At 40.4% G+C, this 19,138-nt stretch overlaps 1 protein-coding gene across 6 annotated transcripts in view; it reads right to left on the bottom strand.

The window, feature by feature from the left end:
• Positions 1-1,774: 1,774 nt before the first annotated feature.
• The window catches only part of sh3glb2a (SH3-domain GRB2-like endophilin B2a), a 36,055-nt gene continuing 18,691 nt past the window's right edge, over positions 1,775-19,138 (bottom strand). For 2 of the 6 annotated variants that reach the window (XM_071481782.1, XM_071481785.1), the window contains 6 exons: positions 18,784-18,846; positions 17,430-17,453; positions 16,855-16,944; positions 15,096-15,196; positions 13,172-13,373; positions 1,775-4,482 (listed from right to left, as the gene is read on the bottom strand). In XM_071481782.1, the coding sequence (XP_071337883.1) occupies positions 4,375-4,482; positions 13,172-13,373; positions 15,096-15,196; positions 16,855-16,944; positions 17,430-17,453; positions 18,784-18,846 (588 nt within the window). In that variant the 3' untranslated portion in view covers positions 1,775-4,374. Of the gene's footprint in view, positions 4,483-12,991; positions 13,093-13,171; positions 13,374-15,095; positions 15,197-16,854; positions 16,945-17,429; positions 17,454-18,783; positions 18,847-19,138 lie in introns of those variants that run through there. The other 4 variants (XM_071481783.1, XM_071481784.1, XM_071481778.1 and 1 more) reach the window with 3 other exon arrangements.

Genomic DNA, 19,138 nt, shown 5'->3' with positions numbered 1-19,138 from the left:
TTATGACCTGAATGACACAGACACACCTGTCAGTCATAGGTCTACTGTGTTTAGATTGTGAGCAGCTCGCTCTGAGCCTCAAAACCTCTTTACAGAAACCTGTGGATGACAGAGGTCACATCCATCTTCATTTACAGTGTATGCTATGAATTCCTGAGTTATGGCCAAAGACGTGTTTTGTGAGGTTACAGTGACCCTTTGGGCCAGCATGGTGGTGCAGTGATTAGCACTGTCACCTCACAGTGAGAAGGTTCAAACCCTGGGCCTGGGGCCTTTCTGTGTTGAGTTGGAGTTTGCATGTTCTCCCTATGTCTGCATGGGTTCCCTGCAGGTTCTCCAGCTTCCTCCCACAGTCCAAACACATCAGGTTAAAGAGTGACTCTAAATTGCCCATAGGCGTGAATGTGAGTGTGTGTGGTTGTTTGTCCCTTTATGTCAGCTCTGTGACAATCTGATGACCTGTCCAGGGTGTATCCTCCAGCCGCCTGTGACCTGGTCCGGATAAGTGGTATAGATGATGGGTGGATGAATGGATGGACAGTGACCTTTGATCAGTTCATCCTTGAGTCCAAGTGAACGTTTGTGCTAAATCTGAAGAAATTCCCTCAAGCTGTTACTGAGATATCACATTCATGAGAATCCATTCTGCACACTATCTGGCTTGAGTGTTCAGTAATAAAGACCTGATTAAAATCAGCATGTAGAATGGATTCAGGACATAACACAGAAACTGAACATACCATTCTGGCAATTGAAAGAGGGAAAGATATGGCTACATAAATACGCAGTAATTGGCTAATGAAAAACAGGTGACAGAAAATTTGAGGGGGAAAAAAACACAAAGGCAGGAAGTAAAAGAACAGATACATAATGCAATTCATTTCAAGATAAAACAGGAAATGCAGTGAATTCATAGTTTTCAGACGCCTTCAGTTTTTCATATTTTGTTATGGTGATGGAGGACTGGAAGGCAGATGGAGCACAAGACTTTTTGCTCAGGTTCCTCAGTTTCTCTTGATCATCTCTGAAATATTTCTACACCATGATGGAGACCCACCAGCCACAACAAGGGCATTGAGGTAGGGTGTGCTGCTGGCCAGGTGGCAGGCGAAGGGAGGGACCTGGATGTGGGGAAAAACTTTTTTTTTTTAATTTAAAAAGGGCAAAAATTTTGTTTTTTGCCTTGTCATTAGAGGACATTGAGTGTAGATTAATGAGATGGAATATATATATATATTTTTAACATAAGACTGCAATGTGATCTCAGAACATACAAAAGGAAATTCATCCACCAGGTGTTGAGATCTTTCAGTACTTAAGGTGGACAAAGTATGTGGACCAAGAACGTTTGTGCTATAACTCAGACAGGAAGAAGTCTTAGAAACTGCAGGTAGCAGGTAGCAGGCTGCAGATTGAAGTGATGAATTTGATTTTAGTGCCTCTGTAAAAACCTTGGAGCCCAGATAAACCAGACCCAGAGTGCAGCTACCAGCTTTAGCCTGGGTAGAGCTTGGACTGGCAGAGAGGGACCACACAGTGACTCCTCTGTGAAACAATGACTCAGAATCACCCCATTATTGAGCAACTGAAACCATGATGTTCTTGTGGTAAAAGATATAGATTTTTTCCACTTAAAGTTGCATTTTACAGTCATTTAGAGGAAGTGTACCTTGAGGCACTCCTGTACTGGCTTCAGCTTTCGACCGCTGTGGTGTTTAGTTGGTTTCCTATGAAGTATTTATAAGGAAGCTGTGAAAAAGTCACTGAATTCAAATAAATCTGACTTTTTATTCAACTCTATACATTTCGTTCATTCAGGATGGTTAAGGAACAGGCAATACATATTCTCACAAAATAATAATAATACAACATGAGGTATAACAGAATCACAACAGCAGTAGTAAAAAAAAAAGCCTTTTTGAAAAGAAAAAAATGCCCTAAAATTTGTGAAATGAGCACAAGAGAGAACAGGGGACGTGATGGGATTAGACTCCTCCAACAACAAGAATTACTAGACTCCGTTCCCACCTGTTTGCTTGGGATTTTCTCTGCTGTCAGATTTTTGCATTTTCAAACATTGTGCTCGTTTCACAAAAACTCCTGAGGCCTGGCTGAAAAAAAAAAAAAACAAGAGTGCATGCATGTACACATACTGCATGTGAGAGAACGTGACCATTTTTGTGCAAACATCTCACATTAACAGACTTGGCTAAATCAATGTTCACACACATACTTGTTGGGCTACACCTGTAGCACATGCAGCACAAAGAAGACACTTAAAGTATTAACAGACAAAACAGGAACACTGCAAATCCAAAAACCACTGAGGGGAAAACCAAAATCACACAAACACGCACGTTATTAGAAGGAGCTGAAGTCTTGCATGCTGTGTGTGGTGTACTCGGAGTCTCTTGACATTGTGTTGTAAAGAGCACATTCTCTGGTTTGCAGCAGATGGCCGAAGCAGTGCCTTCCCAGCGTCTTAAGGCAGTTAAGATGGGAGTGTTCATATTTATGTGCTGCACAGTGTCCACACTGTTCACAGGGACGTCTGCAGCGCTGTGAAAAGGTGTGGGAAGCAAAACAAAAAAAACATGCGAGAAAAGTTTGACTCAGTCAAGCTAAACTGTTACTGGTGATGCTCCTTTCAAGTGTCCACACAATGTTATCATCACTTAAAATAACACAGGAATTACATTCATTTCAATTAGCAGTTAAGACAAATCTGTCTCACATCAGTGAAAAACTTTATTTGCTGTTTCAGAGTTATTGTTTTTCAGTGAAAGTTAAAAAAAGAAGATACAATACATAAGAAATGTGATTCTTTCATGTTGTATTGGAAGAAAGAGGAAGAAGAGGAAGAGGTTTCTGCACTAAAACTAGGAAGCGTTTTTACTCAAGGATTTAAAATAAACCATCAAGGGGCATGAATGAATTTTCCTTGTCTGTCTGGTGATTACAGGAAAAGTGATATGTGGAAACATTGTAATGACCAGTCATCACATGGTCACAATGATCTGCAGCCTGTTTACTTTTTCACTGAGGAGTCGGTTATACAGAGATGATCTGTCCTTAAAGGTCCATCCAGTCTAAAGGTAGATGTCCATGTGTTTTTGATTATAAAGCAGGTCTAGGTTCTATATTAATACTGTGAAAGTATCAAAGCCTCAGTCCACAGAGAAATGCACACAGCCTGTATTCAGACACTGAGCCTTAAAACCAGATGTCAGGACTTCTGGAACTTTGTGATGTCACAACAAAGCAGTCACTGCTCTCAGCCACAACCCAAACCACACCAACCTTGACCCACCATCCAACCTTGCAGGATTTGGTTTCTCTGAGTGTTTACCTGAAATCTGCTGTATTTTTATTTGATCACTCAGAAAACCTGTTGTTACTAGAGCTCCAGAGAGAAGCCTGAGAGAGGAGATATAAAACTACACTGAGATGATTTTTGGTTCTTAAAACCACAAATATATCTTCTGATGGAGATCAACACTTCATATAAAACACAGAAGAAGAGTAAAACATGGGCCTTTAACTGACTTAACTGAAGGACTCGTCATCGCCCCTGAAACCAGGATTTGTTGTTATTGCATAAAAACTCCTCAGTCAAAGAGAGACAGATCAGTGCGAGCTCACACTTCAAACCTCGACACAGAATTTAACACAAAGTCATGGTGGAGGCATCACGACTCTTGCACATTTTCCCGTCACAGTTCAGCAGTATATTAATGAACAAAGGCAGCTTTAACACACAACAAAGACACTTAAAAAAAACAAAAAAAAAACCCAAATCGTTACAACAATATCATTTGGTTGGAAATCCCACTGAAGACAGTGAGTCACAGTTTGTCAGAGCTTCATCCAACCATGGAATAGTCGACCTTTGCACCTTTGGGATACACAAATATAAATAAAAAATAAATAGGAAAAAACATCATTGTATTAAATCACCAAACAAACCTAAATAGAAGGTAACCCATGCCCCATCCTGTGCTCACTGTAACAGTGTCTCCATCATCACTGCTGACACTATGATTATACTTCACTAGGGACGAGTGTGTAATGAGTGGAGGAGGTTACAGGATGTGTAATTAATGTAAGTGAATGACATGTCCTCATGGCTTCAGTAGTAGCTCTGTGTGTGTGTTTGTTTTACTATATTCGTGGGGTCTGAAAACTGGGAGCCCATGAGTTTAAAGGGCTGTTTGAGAGTTAAGACCTGGTTTAAGGATGAGGTTATCATTCAGTTGTGATGTTTAAGTATGCGGTAAGGGGCTAAAGAATACATTATGTCAGTGACGGATCCCCACAAAGATAGCACTACAAACAATTTGTTTGTGTATGTGTGTGTCAATCTGTGTGTGTACTTTAGCTGAGAAGCTCCAAGTATGTGACAGGCACTTTTCCTTTCTGGTTTCCTCTCTCTCCGATCAGCCAGTCAGAGTCCATCCCCGGCAGCGTGTAGACTGTGATCAGCTGCAACACACAGACACAACACCGATTCAAAATCAACAACTACACAAAAGGTTAACAGAGGTACAAGAGGATTGAAACCAACTGAAAAACATTAAGAATCAACAACCTCCTCTAGTTTCATGGCAGTCATGTTCTGATTCTTCAACACACATTAACACCATAATTTCCGCTGTCTCTAGTCCTGACGTTTGTGGAGGGTCAATAATCTACTTGGCAGAAGAGTAAAATCCTGTTTTACTGACTGTAAGTCAATGTCTCACTGTTTCCTGTTAACTCTCCTTCAGCCACATCAAAGCTGGCTGAAGTTTCTGCTAATGTTAACCCCACATTGCCTGCTGATGCTCCTTCAAACTAAATTATCTAACTTGCAAAACGGACAGTTGCTTTACTGTCAAGCTCCATTTAACCCCTAAACCCATCATCAAAAATCCATCTACAAAAGAAGACGATGTTTAGCTTTTTCCATCAGCCGATCAGATCTGAACAGTCGAGGAACAGTCCGGAGCAGCTTTAGGCCTCACCCATTAAGTTAAAAAAAGAGGAAACATTCTTTCATGTCGTATTGGAAGAAAGAGGAAGAACAAACGTTTCTGCACTAAAACTAGGAAGAATTTTTACACATGGATTTAAAATAAACCATCAAGTGGCATGAATGAATTTTCCTTGTCTGACTGGTGATTACGGGTAACGGCCTATATGTCATCACACCAATCTGCAGCCTGTTTACTTCTTCACCTCAGCAGTAACCAAACCCTTTAACTGTCATGTGGTAAACTAATCATGCTGTGTGCAGCAGAGAGTCAGACTGCAGCTGCTGTTATTACTGACGTCTTTGGCTGCAGCACTAAACAGCTCTCAACGTCACAGCCAGTAACCAGAGAGAGACAGTGTGTGTTATGTTTGTGTGTGTGTGAGAGAGAGAGAGGCACTTTTCATTCAGGTGTGGCCAAATCAACCAACATAACAAGGTGATTTTACACTGAGCTCAGTAGACTTTACACACACTGAGTTATCAGTTTATTACAGCTCAAGAGGTAGAACAGCTCCACTGTCAGCGGTTCAATTCCCAGCTCCTCCAGTCTGTGTGCCAAAGTGTCCTTGGGCAAGATACTGATATTTTCCACTTAGAGTGGCATTTTACAGTCATTTAGAGGAAGTGTACCTTGAGGCACTCCAGCTCTGGCTTCAGTCATTGACTGTGGTGGTTTTTAGTTGGTTTCCTATGAAGTATTTATATAGGAGCTCCTTCCTGTCTGAACAAGTTTTAGGATTCTTATGAACTGACAGTAGGCAGATCAAATCTGCAGTATAGAGGAAAAATACCTAAAAATCACTTCTAATTTTCAACATTTTTACTATTCACTGACACTGTCACAGTGACAATGTAGGATCCTGTATTTTCCTGCCTCAGTGTTGTTAATCTTCCTGAATCTTGAGGAGGAGTCTTGAGGAGTCGTAACATTTATATACTGACAAACATCCTAATATGAACAAACATTACACTGCTTACTGCTAGCTAACTAACTAGCTCTCTCTCTCTCTCTCTCTCTCCTCCTATAACAATATTCTGTCTCAAATTTACTGCAGATCTCACACAGAGATGATAAATCAGTGTAATCTGCTTGTTTTCTTGCTGCTGCTGCCTCTTAATGCTTAATACGCAGGTTTAGTTTCCACACGCCTGCACATGCGCATAATGCTGTAATATCATAACTGATCTCAGAACAGTAGAAGCAGAGTCACAGACAGTTTACCTCGCTCACTTTAGCTGTAGCTAATCACCAGTCAAATCCAATAATCCAAGATTATCCTCAATGATCAAACCTCCACATTAAGATGCGTCCTCTCCACCTGAAGCTAAAGTCTCTGTCAACAGGACACGGTCGCACCCACGGAAATCACAGAAACCATAGCTACAACAGCCGGAATGCAAGCTAGCTTTCAGAGGCAATACTGCTGCTGCCACCAGAGGGTGGTAAATTACATGATGAATGAAACAGGCATCAGATCCTTTATGGGACAGGAAGCTGTTCTGAGATCAGATCTCTGATATCAGAGATATCGCTTCACTTCAGTATGGTTCTGACTGATGTCTATTTTTAGCTTTAACTGGGGAAACCCTGCTCGTCTTGCTTGTCACTGCTGTGATATATGTGTAGATGAACGTGGTGTGTACTGTAAAGTGATAAGTGGCTTCTAAGACTAGAAAACATTCATGATCAGCTTGGAGGATGTAGTGTGTGCTGCTGTTGAACTGTATGTCACTGCTGTTGTCTGGCCTTTACGCACTGATATTAATGGTGTGGACATGATCCTTAACAGTTGTCAGGTGTCTGGTTTTTTGTCATGGGGCTGCTGCTACAGGAAATGTTGAAGAATTATTAAAAACGAGTGGCAGTGAAGACATTCCTGCTGCTCACAGTGAACAATAGAGTTTGTAACTTCCCACACAAATCTCTGGTTCCACTTCCTTTGAGTGGGTGGTGACCTGTGAGTGACTTAGCCTAAAACATCATCATCTCATATCAACTCTGTAAGAATTAACAGTAGTGACTCAACAGAAACAGTTGAACAGGTAAAATATCACTTTATCAACACAAGCTAGTTTATTTCTGGATTTTCTGAGCAGCTCAGTGGACAGTTTCCACCTCGCTTCCTATCTAATCTGAAGTTTGTTAGTTAGGGGGGTGGGGTGGTGGTGAGCTACTCTTGGCTCCAGTGTGGAATTCCAAACTTATTTATCCACTCAGATTTCTCATGTTTTCCTGAGTCAGATAACTAGTTACACAACCTGGAGGATGTCCAACCACGATCTGATATTCACATAACATCAGTGAATGGATGTATGCTTTCATTTTTCTTGTGCCAGTTTTCTTAAAATCCAGTGGATTTACTGGAAACCAGTAAACCAGAAAATCAGGGTGATGGAACTCTTTTCACTAGATTCACTAGATTAAAGAGGTTTTTTTTTTTTTCTGGTGACTGGTGTCAGAAAATCTGATTTAATCCCCTGGGATTAAACTGTAAAACAACAAAATAAGAGAAAGTGTAAGGGCTGAAGTCTGAATGATGAAATTTCCTTCGAACAATGGGAGGGGTTCAACAGCAAACGTTTAATCCCACCCACCGTGGTTTTATTGGTTTAACTGTCGACTTTTGGCGGGGTTCGAGTACCCCATCTGGGCAGTACCCCACCTGATCAAATCATTTCTGAGGTAAAGAGAAACTTTTTAGCTGGTTTTGGCCAACAGTAGTGACTGTACCCTCCTTCCACAACCTGCCTGACCAGATTTCACTGGCATGGAGAGCAACACATTACCTAAGTGTCACACTTCTTTTCATTGAAGTGGAATTCAATTACTTGTTTCGACTGGTTTGTCCACATCATTTGAAACCATCCTGGTAGCTATCTGAAATATAGAGTTCAGTTCAGTTCACCTGTCAGTCATTTTATATTATGTATTTGTATACTGGTGGTTCATTTTTATGTGGTTTAGACTTCTATTTAAAATAAATACCTGAGATAAAATGTGTTAAAAATAAACCATTGCTTTATATAAATGTAAATCATTCAATGAAATAAGGAACATTTACTTTAACCAATTTGATTCTGTAATTACAATGAACTAAATGACATCTCAAAATTGAAAATACTCCTAGAGAAGGAGACAAGGCACATCTTGCTGCTTGTGTGTGTGGCTAAATTGTATTTTCTGAAACTTTCATGCCAATCAAGCACCTTGGAATTCAAATGAATATAGATCATTATTCAGATTTTATACCTGGCTAAGTATTGGAGGTTGAGCTTTTGCAGTCTGTAATTTGTTGCAGTAACTTGCCACATATGATAAAAGCCAACACTAAAAATAATGTTTTTTCTCTTTATGTCTTGTGCAGGTGCAGAAAAATGCATCACAGAGTGCTGCAGCAAGGTGACAGCGAGCAGTACATGGAAGGGCCCACGAGCTACCCCTGCTGCAAATACACCAACTTGACCCATCTGGTGTACTGTTACATAAAAACAACAGTAGCTACTCAGATAGTATTCAAACTGAGTGACACTGAATGAGACTCATTTTGCAGAACAATTGTACCTGTCAGTGTTATTATTATTATATATGATGATTATGTTTTTTATTACTGTTGCACTAATATGCATGTTGCATTTCACTGCTGTAGATGTTTAACGATGAGCTTATTTTAACTACTTTCAATACTGTTGGGTAGTTCAATCCACAACAATGCATCTGTCTATAAGCTCTGTTTTCAATGCATTTTCCAGCTGATCCAAGTGTTTATTTTCAATTATTTAGAATTTTTTTGAACGCATGAAGGAAATCTTAATCCTTCAGTTCATCCCAAACATTAGGGGGAAAAAAAAAATTGGAGATACGTAGTTGTCATTGAACAGGAAGGATATGAAAAGTTGTAACCTGAGAAGTAACTTTGCAGATTCATGTAGTGGAATAAAAAGTACAATATTTCCCTCTGAATGTCGTGGAGTAGAAGTATAAAGTTGAATAAAATGGAAATACTCAGAGGACAACTCCAAGTTGTCAACTCATAGTTTAAAACAATCATTATGTTTGAAATATGAAACAACGTAAATATGTTTGCAAAAGTAGCAGTTCCTGTCATGACACTGTATTCACTGACGGCCCAAATTCAATAGATGCATAAATAAAACTTCACTTTCATTATGCTGAGGCTGAAGAACTCATGCCTGACCTTCAACCTTTTCACCTCTGCCACTCTTTCACTTGTTTCTTCATTCACTGGGAGTATCAAACAGGATGTGACTGAGAGGATGAAAGGGAACTAAAACCTGGTAAACACATGTGCAGGATTAAAAAGAGACCACATGAAACCACATTCTGCTGAGGGAGGAAGTCCTCTCCTCCTCCAGAAAAAAGGCAGGTGCTTTAAGGGACAACATGGTTCACTCGCGTCCGGATGACTGTGAAACTGATGTGAATCACATTGTACAGGGAATTTTGTACAAAAGCCTGAGTCAGTGCTCTCACCACCATCGTCATCATCAAGACACCAAATGAGGAAATATGTTTTGGAAGAACGGTGCTCATGCCTCCAGTAGATTTCCAGTATATTACTGGGCATTATCAGTGCACAGAGTACCGTATATCGATGTTTGTATTCATTATTTATTCCTTTTTATTGCAGATTTCCTCTGAAGGGCCCTTAGCAATGACACAAAGTTCTCTCAGAGAGCTGGTCCCCCTGACACAGAACTGATTCATTGTCATCTACTGTTGCCTTAGTAACCAATGGAAAACACCACCACCTGTCCAAAGGTCATCCATGGATACAACATTACAGACAGCATATAGTGTGTCCATTTTCATCCACAAGGTTTTGCAAGGGATGTAATATTTTAGTACGCAATCAGACTGAGATAGCAAACAAGTGATACAAACAATGTGGTCCGGCCGGTGACAACTTCAATGTTCCCATCATTGTCTTATCACAGTGATCGGCCTTAATATGAGAAAAATTATATGTATTAATTTGTTAAAATATCATGTTTTAAATTAAGTGTTTCTCAGACTGAGTGTCAGAGTGAGCACAGAGCCTGGTAGAGAGTAGTGTACTGTACATGTGCTGTTTTCAATATTAAATCAACTCACGTAAATTCAAACATTCTTTGAATCAGCTGTTTTACAGTGTTGTTGGACTTCACTGTAACAGACCATTACGGACACTGTCTGCTCACGTAACTACGCCAGTCGACAGTTTATGATGAAGCTAATGGTTAGCTTGCCCTGAGACCGTGCTAAATTTCCTCTGACACAACGGACAAAAGAGACAAGTGTTAAGATAACATAGTCACCACAACTAAGACTTGTAGTGCCTTCGATGACATCTGGCCAGTTTACACGTGTGTGAGTTGAGTTTGATGCCACATGAATAGCACCACATGTCCTGCAATGTGTGAGGAACAAGGGCAATGGTCAAAACAACAATCAAAACCCTGCATCTCATAACGACGATCAGATGGCAGAGTGGATAAGTTAACACCAGTGTTTTGAGTAGCGTCCCGGTTGGCTAGACTCTTTCTCACATCTACTGCCACATTTCCCGTCTCTTGTCAGTGTCCTATCTAAGAAAGACATGAAAATGCAGGTCTGGACCTGACTCTTTACAATATTAAGTTACTCCAGAGGTTTTGTCTTTCTCCTTTTAAAACCATCTTAAGGAGCAGGCAGGGATGACAAGGAAACACTAGCTAATAAATACCAACTACTAAAGAAATATTATTTCTCCTGATGTTTCTCGTTATAACCCTATTTGATAATAAATGTCTTTTCATATGCCAGTATATACAGTTTGAATGCATTGTAAATAAACCTCCATTTATACAGGACTCTGTGTGTATGTGCAGTAATAGCATTTTATCAAATTTAAATCCAGGTGAATTTAATGAGGTTATTGTTTTAGTTCCATTTTCAAGTAACTAAAGGCTTCAACAACAACCACTCAGATGTCTGATCAGCTGAAACCCAACAGTGGCAGCTCAACTGATATTTACAACCTGAAAACGAGATGAGCTTCCTGCTCATTAAATGTACAGCTGGGGTCCAAAGTTTGATGGGAAAGTGGTCTCAGACTTTTGGACCCCAGCTGTACCTGAAACAACAGCTGTGACCTTCTGTTCTTCATCAGCCACTGACTCCAAGCAGTGAAGGTTCTGATGATCAGCTCACCACGGTGTTCGTCCATGGTGGACCACAAACACACACAGGCAGTCCTACAGTGGTGTTACAGAGTGAGGAGTCTTTTCCCCTCACAAACTATCTTTGTCTGAATACAGACCGGCTGCAGGACCACATCAACAAGACAATGCAAACTTTTCATTTTAGCTGTCATTTTTGCTCAACAGTTGCAACGCAGCCTCTGCAGCCACAGATGGTTACTACAGGACGTCAGCACTGTAACCCATTTAGACTGGATGTGACGTACACGCGCAGAACATGATTACGGTGTTTTTAAGACATGTGACCAATGAAATGCATTTGTGATTCGTTGAAACCCGTGTCTGGTAGGGAAATGTATTTCGCAGGGTTTTAAAAAAAAAAAGTAGTTTTATCCCACAAGAAAGTTGCAGTTTGTACAACAGCTGACAACATGAGCGAGGATAGTGATACTAGAGCAGATTACAGGAGTTACCTGGATTAAAACAACCAAAACAACAATGTAGAAGATTAAGACTGACAACCTGTTAAGCTGTTTACCAGCTAGTCTATTGCTCATGGTGAGACATGGAGGAAGAGGATGGGGAGGGGGATCGCTGAGTGAGGTAAAGGTGTGCTAACTAGAGGTAAAGGTTCACCTGATGCAATGTGTTCACTAAAACTTTTATTTCTCAGCCTCTGAAACAGAAACATGAAATTAAAACCATCTGAGACATTAAACCTTTGGTTTTTATTGTAATTGTAATTGAAAACCCTCCAGTTTTAGGTTGTTTTCATACAATGCTGGTTTTAGAGCACACCTCAGGTCTCAATGGGTTAAACTGTGTTGGGCACCACGTGTGAGTGGGGAAGAGCAGTGAAGGCCAGGTACCCCAAAAAGCTAACAGCTCATGCAGAGAAAACAAAGCCTGTTAAAAGCTCCTGCCACAAACACAAAATCATCATGTCAATAGAAACCAGCAATCGCACAGAGTTTAGAGTTACCCTACGGCTGAATCTGATCTCCCAGACTTAAAGCATCTGAATACACAGTGGTTGTGTGTTAAAATATAGCAACTCAGTGACCCAGTGACTGCCCAGGACAGGCAGGGGTCTTCTCTTGGCCGGGGTGACAACTGAAGTCATTGCAACACACAGTGCTAGTATGTAGCTTAGCTCTGCTGATAAAGCTAAGTTACAAATGACAAGATAACAAGCTAATGAGTGGCAGAGCTACTGTACTTACATAATATCACATTGACTCATCTGTCAGAGTCCCTAACCCTAACCCTCCACAGACTCTCAGTGAGGAGGATCACTGAAGCTTCAGGTCAGTAAAGACCTTGGTGTCAGGACTCAGTTCTACATCTGTTTAATCAGTGAAGGAGATCAGGTAAAGAAGTGAAGTGAAAGTCAGAGTCAGAGCTAGTTAGACATGTAAGAGAGTTAGAGGTGTTAGGAGGGGAGATGCTGTCTGAAGAGAGGAGTCTTCAACAGGGTCTTGAAGACAGAGAGGGCGCCCCTGCTCTGACAGACTTCAGGAGCTGGTTCCACCATCAGGGAACCACAGAGCAGAACAGTCTGGACCGAGACTGTCTGTGTGCAGGGATGGTGATGACTTTTTGTATATTTGAAGTTTTGCTTTAGGGTTAGTTATCCAGAGCTGATATAATGTGTCTGTCATTTTAACCAGTCAAAGGGAAAGTTGCTACTTATTTGTCGTCCATTGCCCTTTGCTAATAAACCTTTTTTTTTATTAGTGTGAGTCCAGATATTTCGTCAACCAGGAACTGGATCCAAAACTGGATTGAAGTCTGAAGTCCCCAAGAACTAGTTGTAATTTATTCAGGGATTAAGACAACAAAAAACAGAAGCACTGCCGTCAGGAAAAATGTCGACACTCAGGAAATCAAATGCTAACCTTCAGGGAAAAGGACAGACACATTATTTGAATCGGCAAATCCCACATGTGAGACTACAGGTTGATGATGAATCCTCACCTCATCAGCTAGAAGGGAGAGCTCACTGGAGTCAGCAGCATCATAGTCGTACAGGACTTTGGCCTTGCGGGTCCCTGTGGCTGGTGCCTGAACTTCCTCAATCTTCAGTGTGTCTGTCTCCACAGGGCTGCTGATGCCCTCTGCTGCAGAGCCGGCAGCAGCCATGGAGTGAGTGGAGTTCAGAGCAAAAGCATTGGGAAGCCTGAGGGAAGGTAGGTGTGATGGTAAGAAGATACAGTTCAGAATACAGACACACAAAAACAACACAAAAAACAGTGACAACAATATCAGCACACCACAGGAAACTGAGTGTATCATGGGAAAAAAAAATTGTAGGTGTTCACAGTTCAATGTAGCAGTGCAAAGTGTATATACAAAAATAGACCAGAGGGTGTTCTCCTGGGATTCATGTTGTTGTTTGCACAAACTGTTTTTTTAATAATTAATCAGTAAAAGCAATAAAGAATAAATAAAAGGATTTAGTGCATCCATGTGTACGACTGCATCAATTTGAGGCAGATGTTCTGATGTTTTAAATTGTGGCATCATGTGGGATCATGTTGCATCATGTAGGAAGGTGGCACAGTGGTGCAGTGGTTAGCGCTGTCATCTCACAGCAAGAAGATTCTGGGTTCTGTGTGGAGTTTGCATGTTCTCCCTGTGTCTGCGTGGGTTCCCTTCGGGAACTCCAGCTTCCTCCTTGCTGCCAGTGGAGTGATGCTGGGCGAGAAACAACTTCTTCTTCTCAGGTGCAACATTTAAGACCAGATTTCCACAAAAATACCAATAACTGGTTCAAATGAATGAACTTCATGCACCTGTCTACACCTCTGCACTATACGCTCTCCGCTGGCCATCAGAATACCACACTGACGGGCAAAGTGCATTTCAAGGTCAGGGAAATGCCAAACTGTTGGAACAGCATGTGCTGCTTGTTGTGGCTCTATAAAGACAGAGACTGAGCTCAGTCCCAGGCTCTTCCTGAATAATATCTGCTCCTGATGTAACCTACTGCAACAATGATTTCGAGTCTCCAGCACTGACTGATTTATGCTGAATGTATATTTAGAAAGCAAACGTGTAGGTGAGAAAAGATACACAGAGGGAAAACAAACCACAGCATACTTACACATCCTCATCAGAGCTGAGGGCGTGGGACAGTGAAAATCATCATGATTGGATGAAACCCAGAACAACGACCAGGCTGCTTTTTTAACAATAAATGTATCAATACAAAAATCTAACATGTCTGAAGTATTAGATCTCTACACCTCCTCACTATATGTAATATTATACTTTCATGAATTAGAGTTGTTGATAATCAATAACTGACTGATGAAGATGACGCTTATTTAATACAATTTAAATACATGGATCTTAAATAAATTATAAATAAAGAATTAATGATTTGAATCAGGACTAAAATCTCATGAAATATTTGGCTGCCTGTTGTTATACAAAATTCCAACAAATATTAAAAGAAAAAGATTTATAAATCATAAAGTCATCTAGCTTTAAAGCTTTTCTGGAGAACTTCAGTTCAATGTGCTTAAACTCAATAAACTTAATTCATCCTTTGATCAACAAAAATAGCTGTAGCCTAAAGCTGCTGACTTCATGCAGTAACAGAGGAGATCAGTGAGTCAGTTGACTGTGACGTCTGGTCAAAATACATTAGACCAGATTTGCGAAACAGGACGTTGCAGTGAGGAATGAGAAGCAGCCGCAGTAGTGAGTGAAACTCAAGAGCTGCAGACAACAGGTGCTGACGTGTTTATACTGACGCTGAAAAAAACATGTTCCTGGAATACACTAACTGTTCTGCCAATTGTTTGCACCATCTGTCACTTTTCACAATAATGAACCAGTCATCAGTAGCTGTTAACATCCATCGTGAAGCATAAAGATGAAGTCAGCTGCTCACCTGCCCAGCTCTTTCTGAAGTTCTTGCATATGGACGTGACACTGCTTATAATAAGCTGCCTGGGCCTCCACAAACTCGTGCAGACAGCGCAGGTGATTCACCTGCAGGGAAGCAACAACACAAGAGCACTGATTATTAAAACCTCTCTGGACTGATGAAAAAGCTAAAAGGTATCACACACAAGCCACTTTGTCTTAAACATATAACAGAATTCTGGCTCCCGCAGAAAGCAAACCCCTAAACACTAGGACCAAATGGAAGCAAGACCTGGACTGAACTTCTGATGGAATCCCTATGTGAGAAGGTCCTCACCTTCTCATACAACAGCCACCAGTTGAATTTTATCAACAGAATCTATTTCACACCAGAAAGACTCCACGGGACAAATCAATCAACAGATAGAACGAGCTCTGCCCAAGATGTAAAACAGAGACAGGTAACTTTATTCACATGTTCTGGAAATGTAATAAATTATACCTTAATTTATACAAATGTGAGAAATTACGTAACTGGGGCTTGATATTGGAGATTACTGGGTTTGAGATCCCTGGTTCACCCACACTAGCCTTACTAGGCCACAGACAAAGCCTATAAAAAGTATTCACCCCCTTGGATGTTCTCCCCTTTTATGGCTTTTATAAATGGAATCATGGTCAATATAATTTGGCTTTTCCGACATGAATTAAGAAAAAAAAAAAAAAACTCTAATGTCAAAGTGAAACAGATTTCTACAAAATGATATTAAATAAAAATATATAATGTAAAATAAGTGGTTGCGTTAATATTCACCCCTTCAAGTCAGTATTTAGTGGATGCACCTTTGGCCACAATCACAGCACTGAGTCTGTGCGGAAAGATCTCAATCAGGCTGGCACATCTGGATACTGCAATCTTACTCCATTCTTCTTTGCAAAACTGCTCTTGCTCTGTCAGGTAACATGGGGATCAGGCGTGAACAGCCACAAAGTCTCTACTGGATTCAGGTCTGGGCTTTGACTCAGACACTCCAGAACATTCACCTTGTTGTCTTTAAACCATTTCTGTGTAGCTTTCGCTGTATGCTTCAGGTCATTGTCTTGCTACAAACTAAATCTTCTCCCAAGTCGTAATTCTCTTGCAGACTGAATCAGATTGTCTTCCAGGATTTCCCTTGATTTTGCTGCATTCATTTCACTCTCTACCTTTACAAGCCTTCCAGGGCCTGCTGCTGAGAAGCACCCTCACAGTATGATGCTGTCACCACTATGCTTCACAGTGGGGATGGTGTGTTTGTGGTGATGTGCAGTGTTTGGTGTCAAATGCTAACTTCAAGGCTGTGAATATAATAATTATGTACATGTTATATTTTGTTTTTTATTTTTAATAAATTTGCAAAAGTTTCAAGCAAACTTTTTTTCACTTTGTCATTATGGGGTATTGTGTAGAGAATTTTGAGGTGAAAAATGAATTTAATCCATTTTGGAATAAGGCTGTAACATAACAAAATGTGGAAAAAGTGAAGCGCTGTGAATACTTTCCGGATGCACTGTATGTACATACTGTATATTGTATATACATGGATTTAGTATGTAGTATAAGATGTGACTATAGGTATTTAAGTACAACACAAAGGTGAATAAACTATTTTGTGTTTATATATATATCATTTAAATCAAATAAAAAAAATATGACTGGTAAAAATTCAATTTTTTAAAACTGTGGTTAGAAAAATGATATCACTGTGTGCGAGCTGATAGTAAATGTGTTGCAGCCGACATACATGTGTACTGCTGATGCCCTCCAAGAGCAGCCGTGTAACCTCTGCTTGGCGATCGAACTCTGTTTGGGCAACTCGCAGCTCGTGTTCAGCCTGAAATAGGAAGAACAATGTTAGTGACATGAGGTGTTTGGTACAATGATACAATATGAAAGACTGAGCAGTAAAAATAACCTGATAGGTCAGGTGATTTAACTGTTATACAGAAAGTCTCAAATGTTTTCATGACCCACAGCTTTCAGAAGACACATTTAATAAGGGAAGAGTTTGGTTGTTTTGTATTACTGAATTATGTATACACTCTATTGATGATAGGAGTAAAGCCTGATCCAGTCTGGAGATATGGATCCATACAGTATAAATGTATAAGTGAGCCTTAAACGAAGAGTTTGTCCGATTGTGCAGTAATGTGTGATGTAAGTGTCTGCTGTCATGTCCATTTCAGTGTGTTGGGAGTTGTCTTTGATTGTGTCAAACTGAGACAGGTAATAAACACTGGTCCTCCTAGATGTGGTCAGAAAATGGTTCATTTGAAACTGAGGCCTTAAAGTTCACAAACACAACACAGCTGTACTCACCTTTTCTACTTCCTCACTCCACAGCTGAGAGGGAAAAAAAAGAGGAAAATACAAGTTATTGCAAGGATTTCTCAGAAGGTCTTCAGAGTTCAGTTAAGTATTGACTTTGAATCTTTCCAAGATGTTGGGAACTTGCACATTATCAGATTATTTAGAGCTGGATGTTCCTGAAGAGGTTAAACACAAGAACCAGTGCAGAGTATCGTACAGCAGTTAAAGACAGAGAGAAACCCAAGGAGGTCGGCCATCATGAGAAGTGAGGAGTGGTACCATGAAATCTGTGATATGATTGTCTTAAGTCCCGAAGTTCACTCCCAACCTTTAAAATGTTTGAAAAGATGGACTAAGTCCGACCATGGTCTCAGACCTTTGGACTCTGCATGAGGCTTTAAATCAGAGCTACACTGATAATCAGCCAGGCTAGTATGAGCTCACTGCGGATCCACTGGTATCAGTTTGTTGGTCAATAAATACGAAACAGCTTGTCCATGTTACATGTTCATGTAAAAAAAAAAAAAAACAGGCAGATTCAATGTGATCTGATATCCCAAATTAATAGTACAGGCCTCAAATCCAGTATCAGTCAGTCTACAACACAGAAGATTATAGTTCTAATGTCCGTTACTGTGCTCATGTCTCAACTACAGTAAATGCACGTGTGTGTTTTTGTTTCTTCAGCTCTGTCAAGGCACCATTGCAAATATGATTACTTATTCTCTGTAGCACTCCAGCCTCTTGTTGGTGCTGACCTCCTCCTCCTGGTTTAACCTCGTGAGTTAATGAGAAACTTCCATCTAGGCCGTCAGACACTTGTTATCTGTGGTATGTCAACTTTCACCATTACAACATAGTATCAGACATGACACAGAGGTCTGGTATGTAACTCTGAGGCCACTGTTACAGAAGGAAACATCTCCAGACTGAACAGTACTGAAGGATAGATTCATAGCTACTTACAAACAGTAACTGGTACTATACAGTACATGCACCTGAAAACTGTGTTAAAGGTCCATATTTTAACTTCTCCTGTGTTTTATTTGAAGTGTTGATATCCATTTGAAGATATATTTGTGTTGTCTTTTGTTTTTGTTTTTTTTAATGAAGTCATTTTTTGGCCATTTTATGCCTTTATTAGGACAAGTGTAGAGAGCCAGGAAATAGGACAGAATGAAGGGGAATGACATGCAGGAAAGAGTCCGGCCAGCTGGGATTCAAATGTGGTGTGCGCCCGAACCACTCAGACATTGGGTCGCCCTATATTTGTGGTTTTAGGAACCAAAACAATCTCAGTCACTCAGGTCATGTCATTACATAACATTATTACATTATTTTTAAGGGATGATTGTCACCTTACCGCAGAGGCACTGGCAGAAAGCACATAGTTGCGGGGTCTGGTTTCCTGAAAATCTGGAGCCATCTACAGAAACAATAAGGTTATTTATAGATGATGCACTCAATGTATCCATGGCAACCACACTTCAGCAAACACTGTGCAAACAAACAACCAGAGAGCAGAGTAGAAATGAAACCATGAGGTTGATGAGTTACACACGTTTTTAGTATCAGTGACTCACTTCCACTACACACACCCATTTGCACTTTTGTGTTAGGTGTGTCTCACCTGATAAAAGGAAAGGTGCAGAGAGGTGATGAAACACAGCTGTATGTAAACATCCTCTCCAACACCAGTGAAACTCATGACTTATTTT

This window comes from Trachinotus anak, unplaced genomic scaffold (assembly GCF_046630095.1).
Source record: "Trachinotus anak isolate AG129_WGS33_773 ecotype Australia unplaced genomic scaffold, CSIRO_AGI_Tana_v1 ptg000008l, whole genome shotgun sequence".
Taxonomy (NCBI): Eukaryota; Metazoa; Chordata; class Actinopteri; order Carangiformes; family Carangidae; genus Trachinotus; species Trachinotus anak.
Note: the sequence above shows the minus strand (reverse complement) of the source record. Positions and strands in the feature narration are given on the sequence as shown.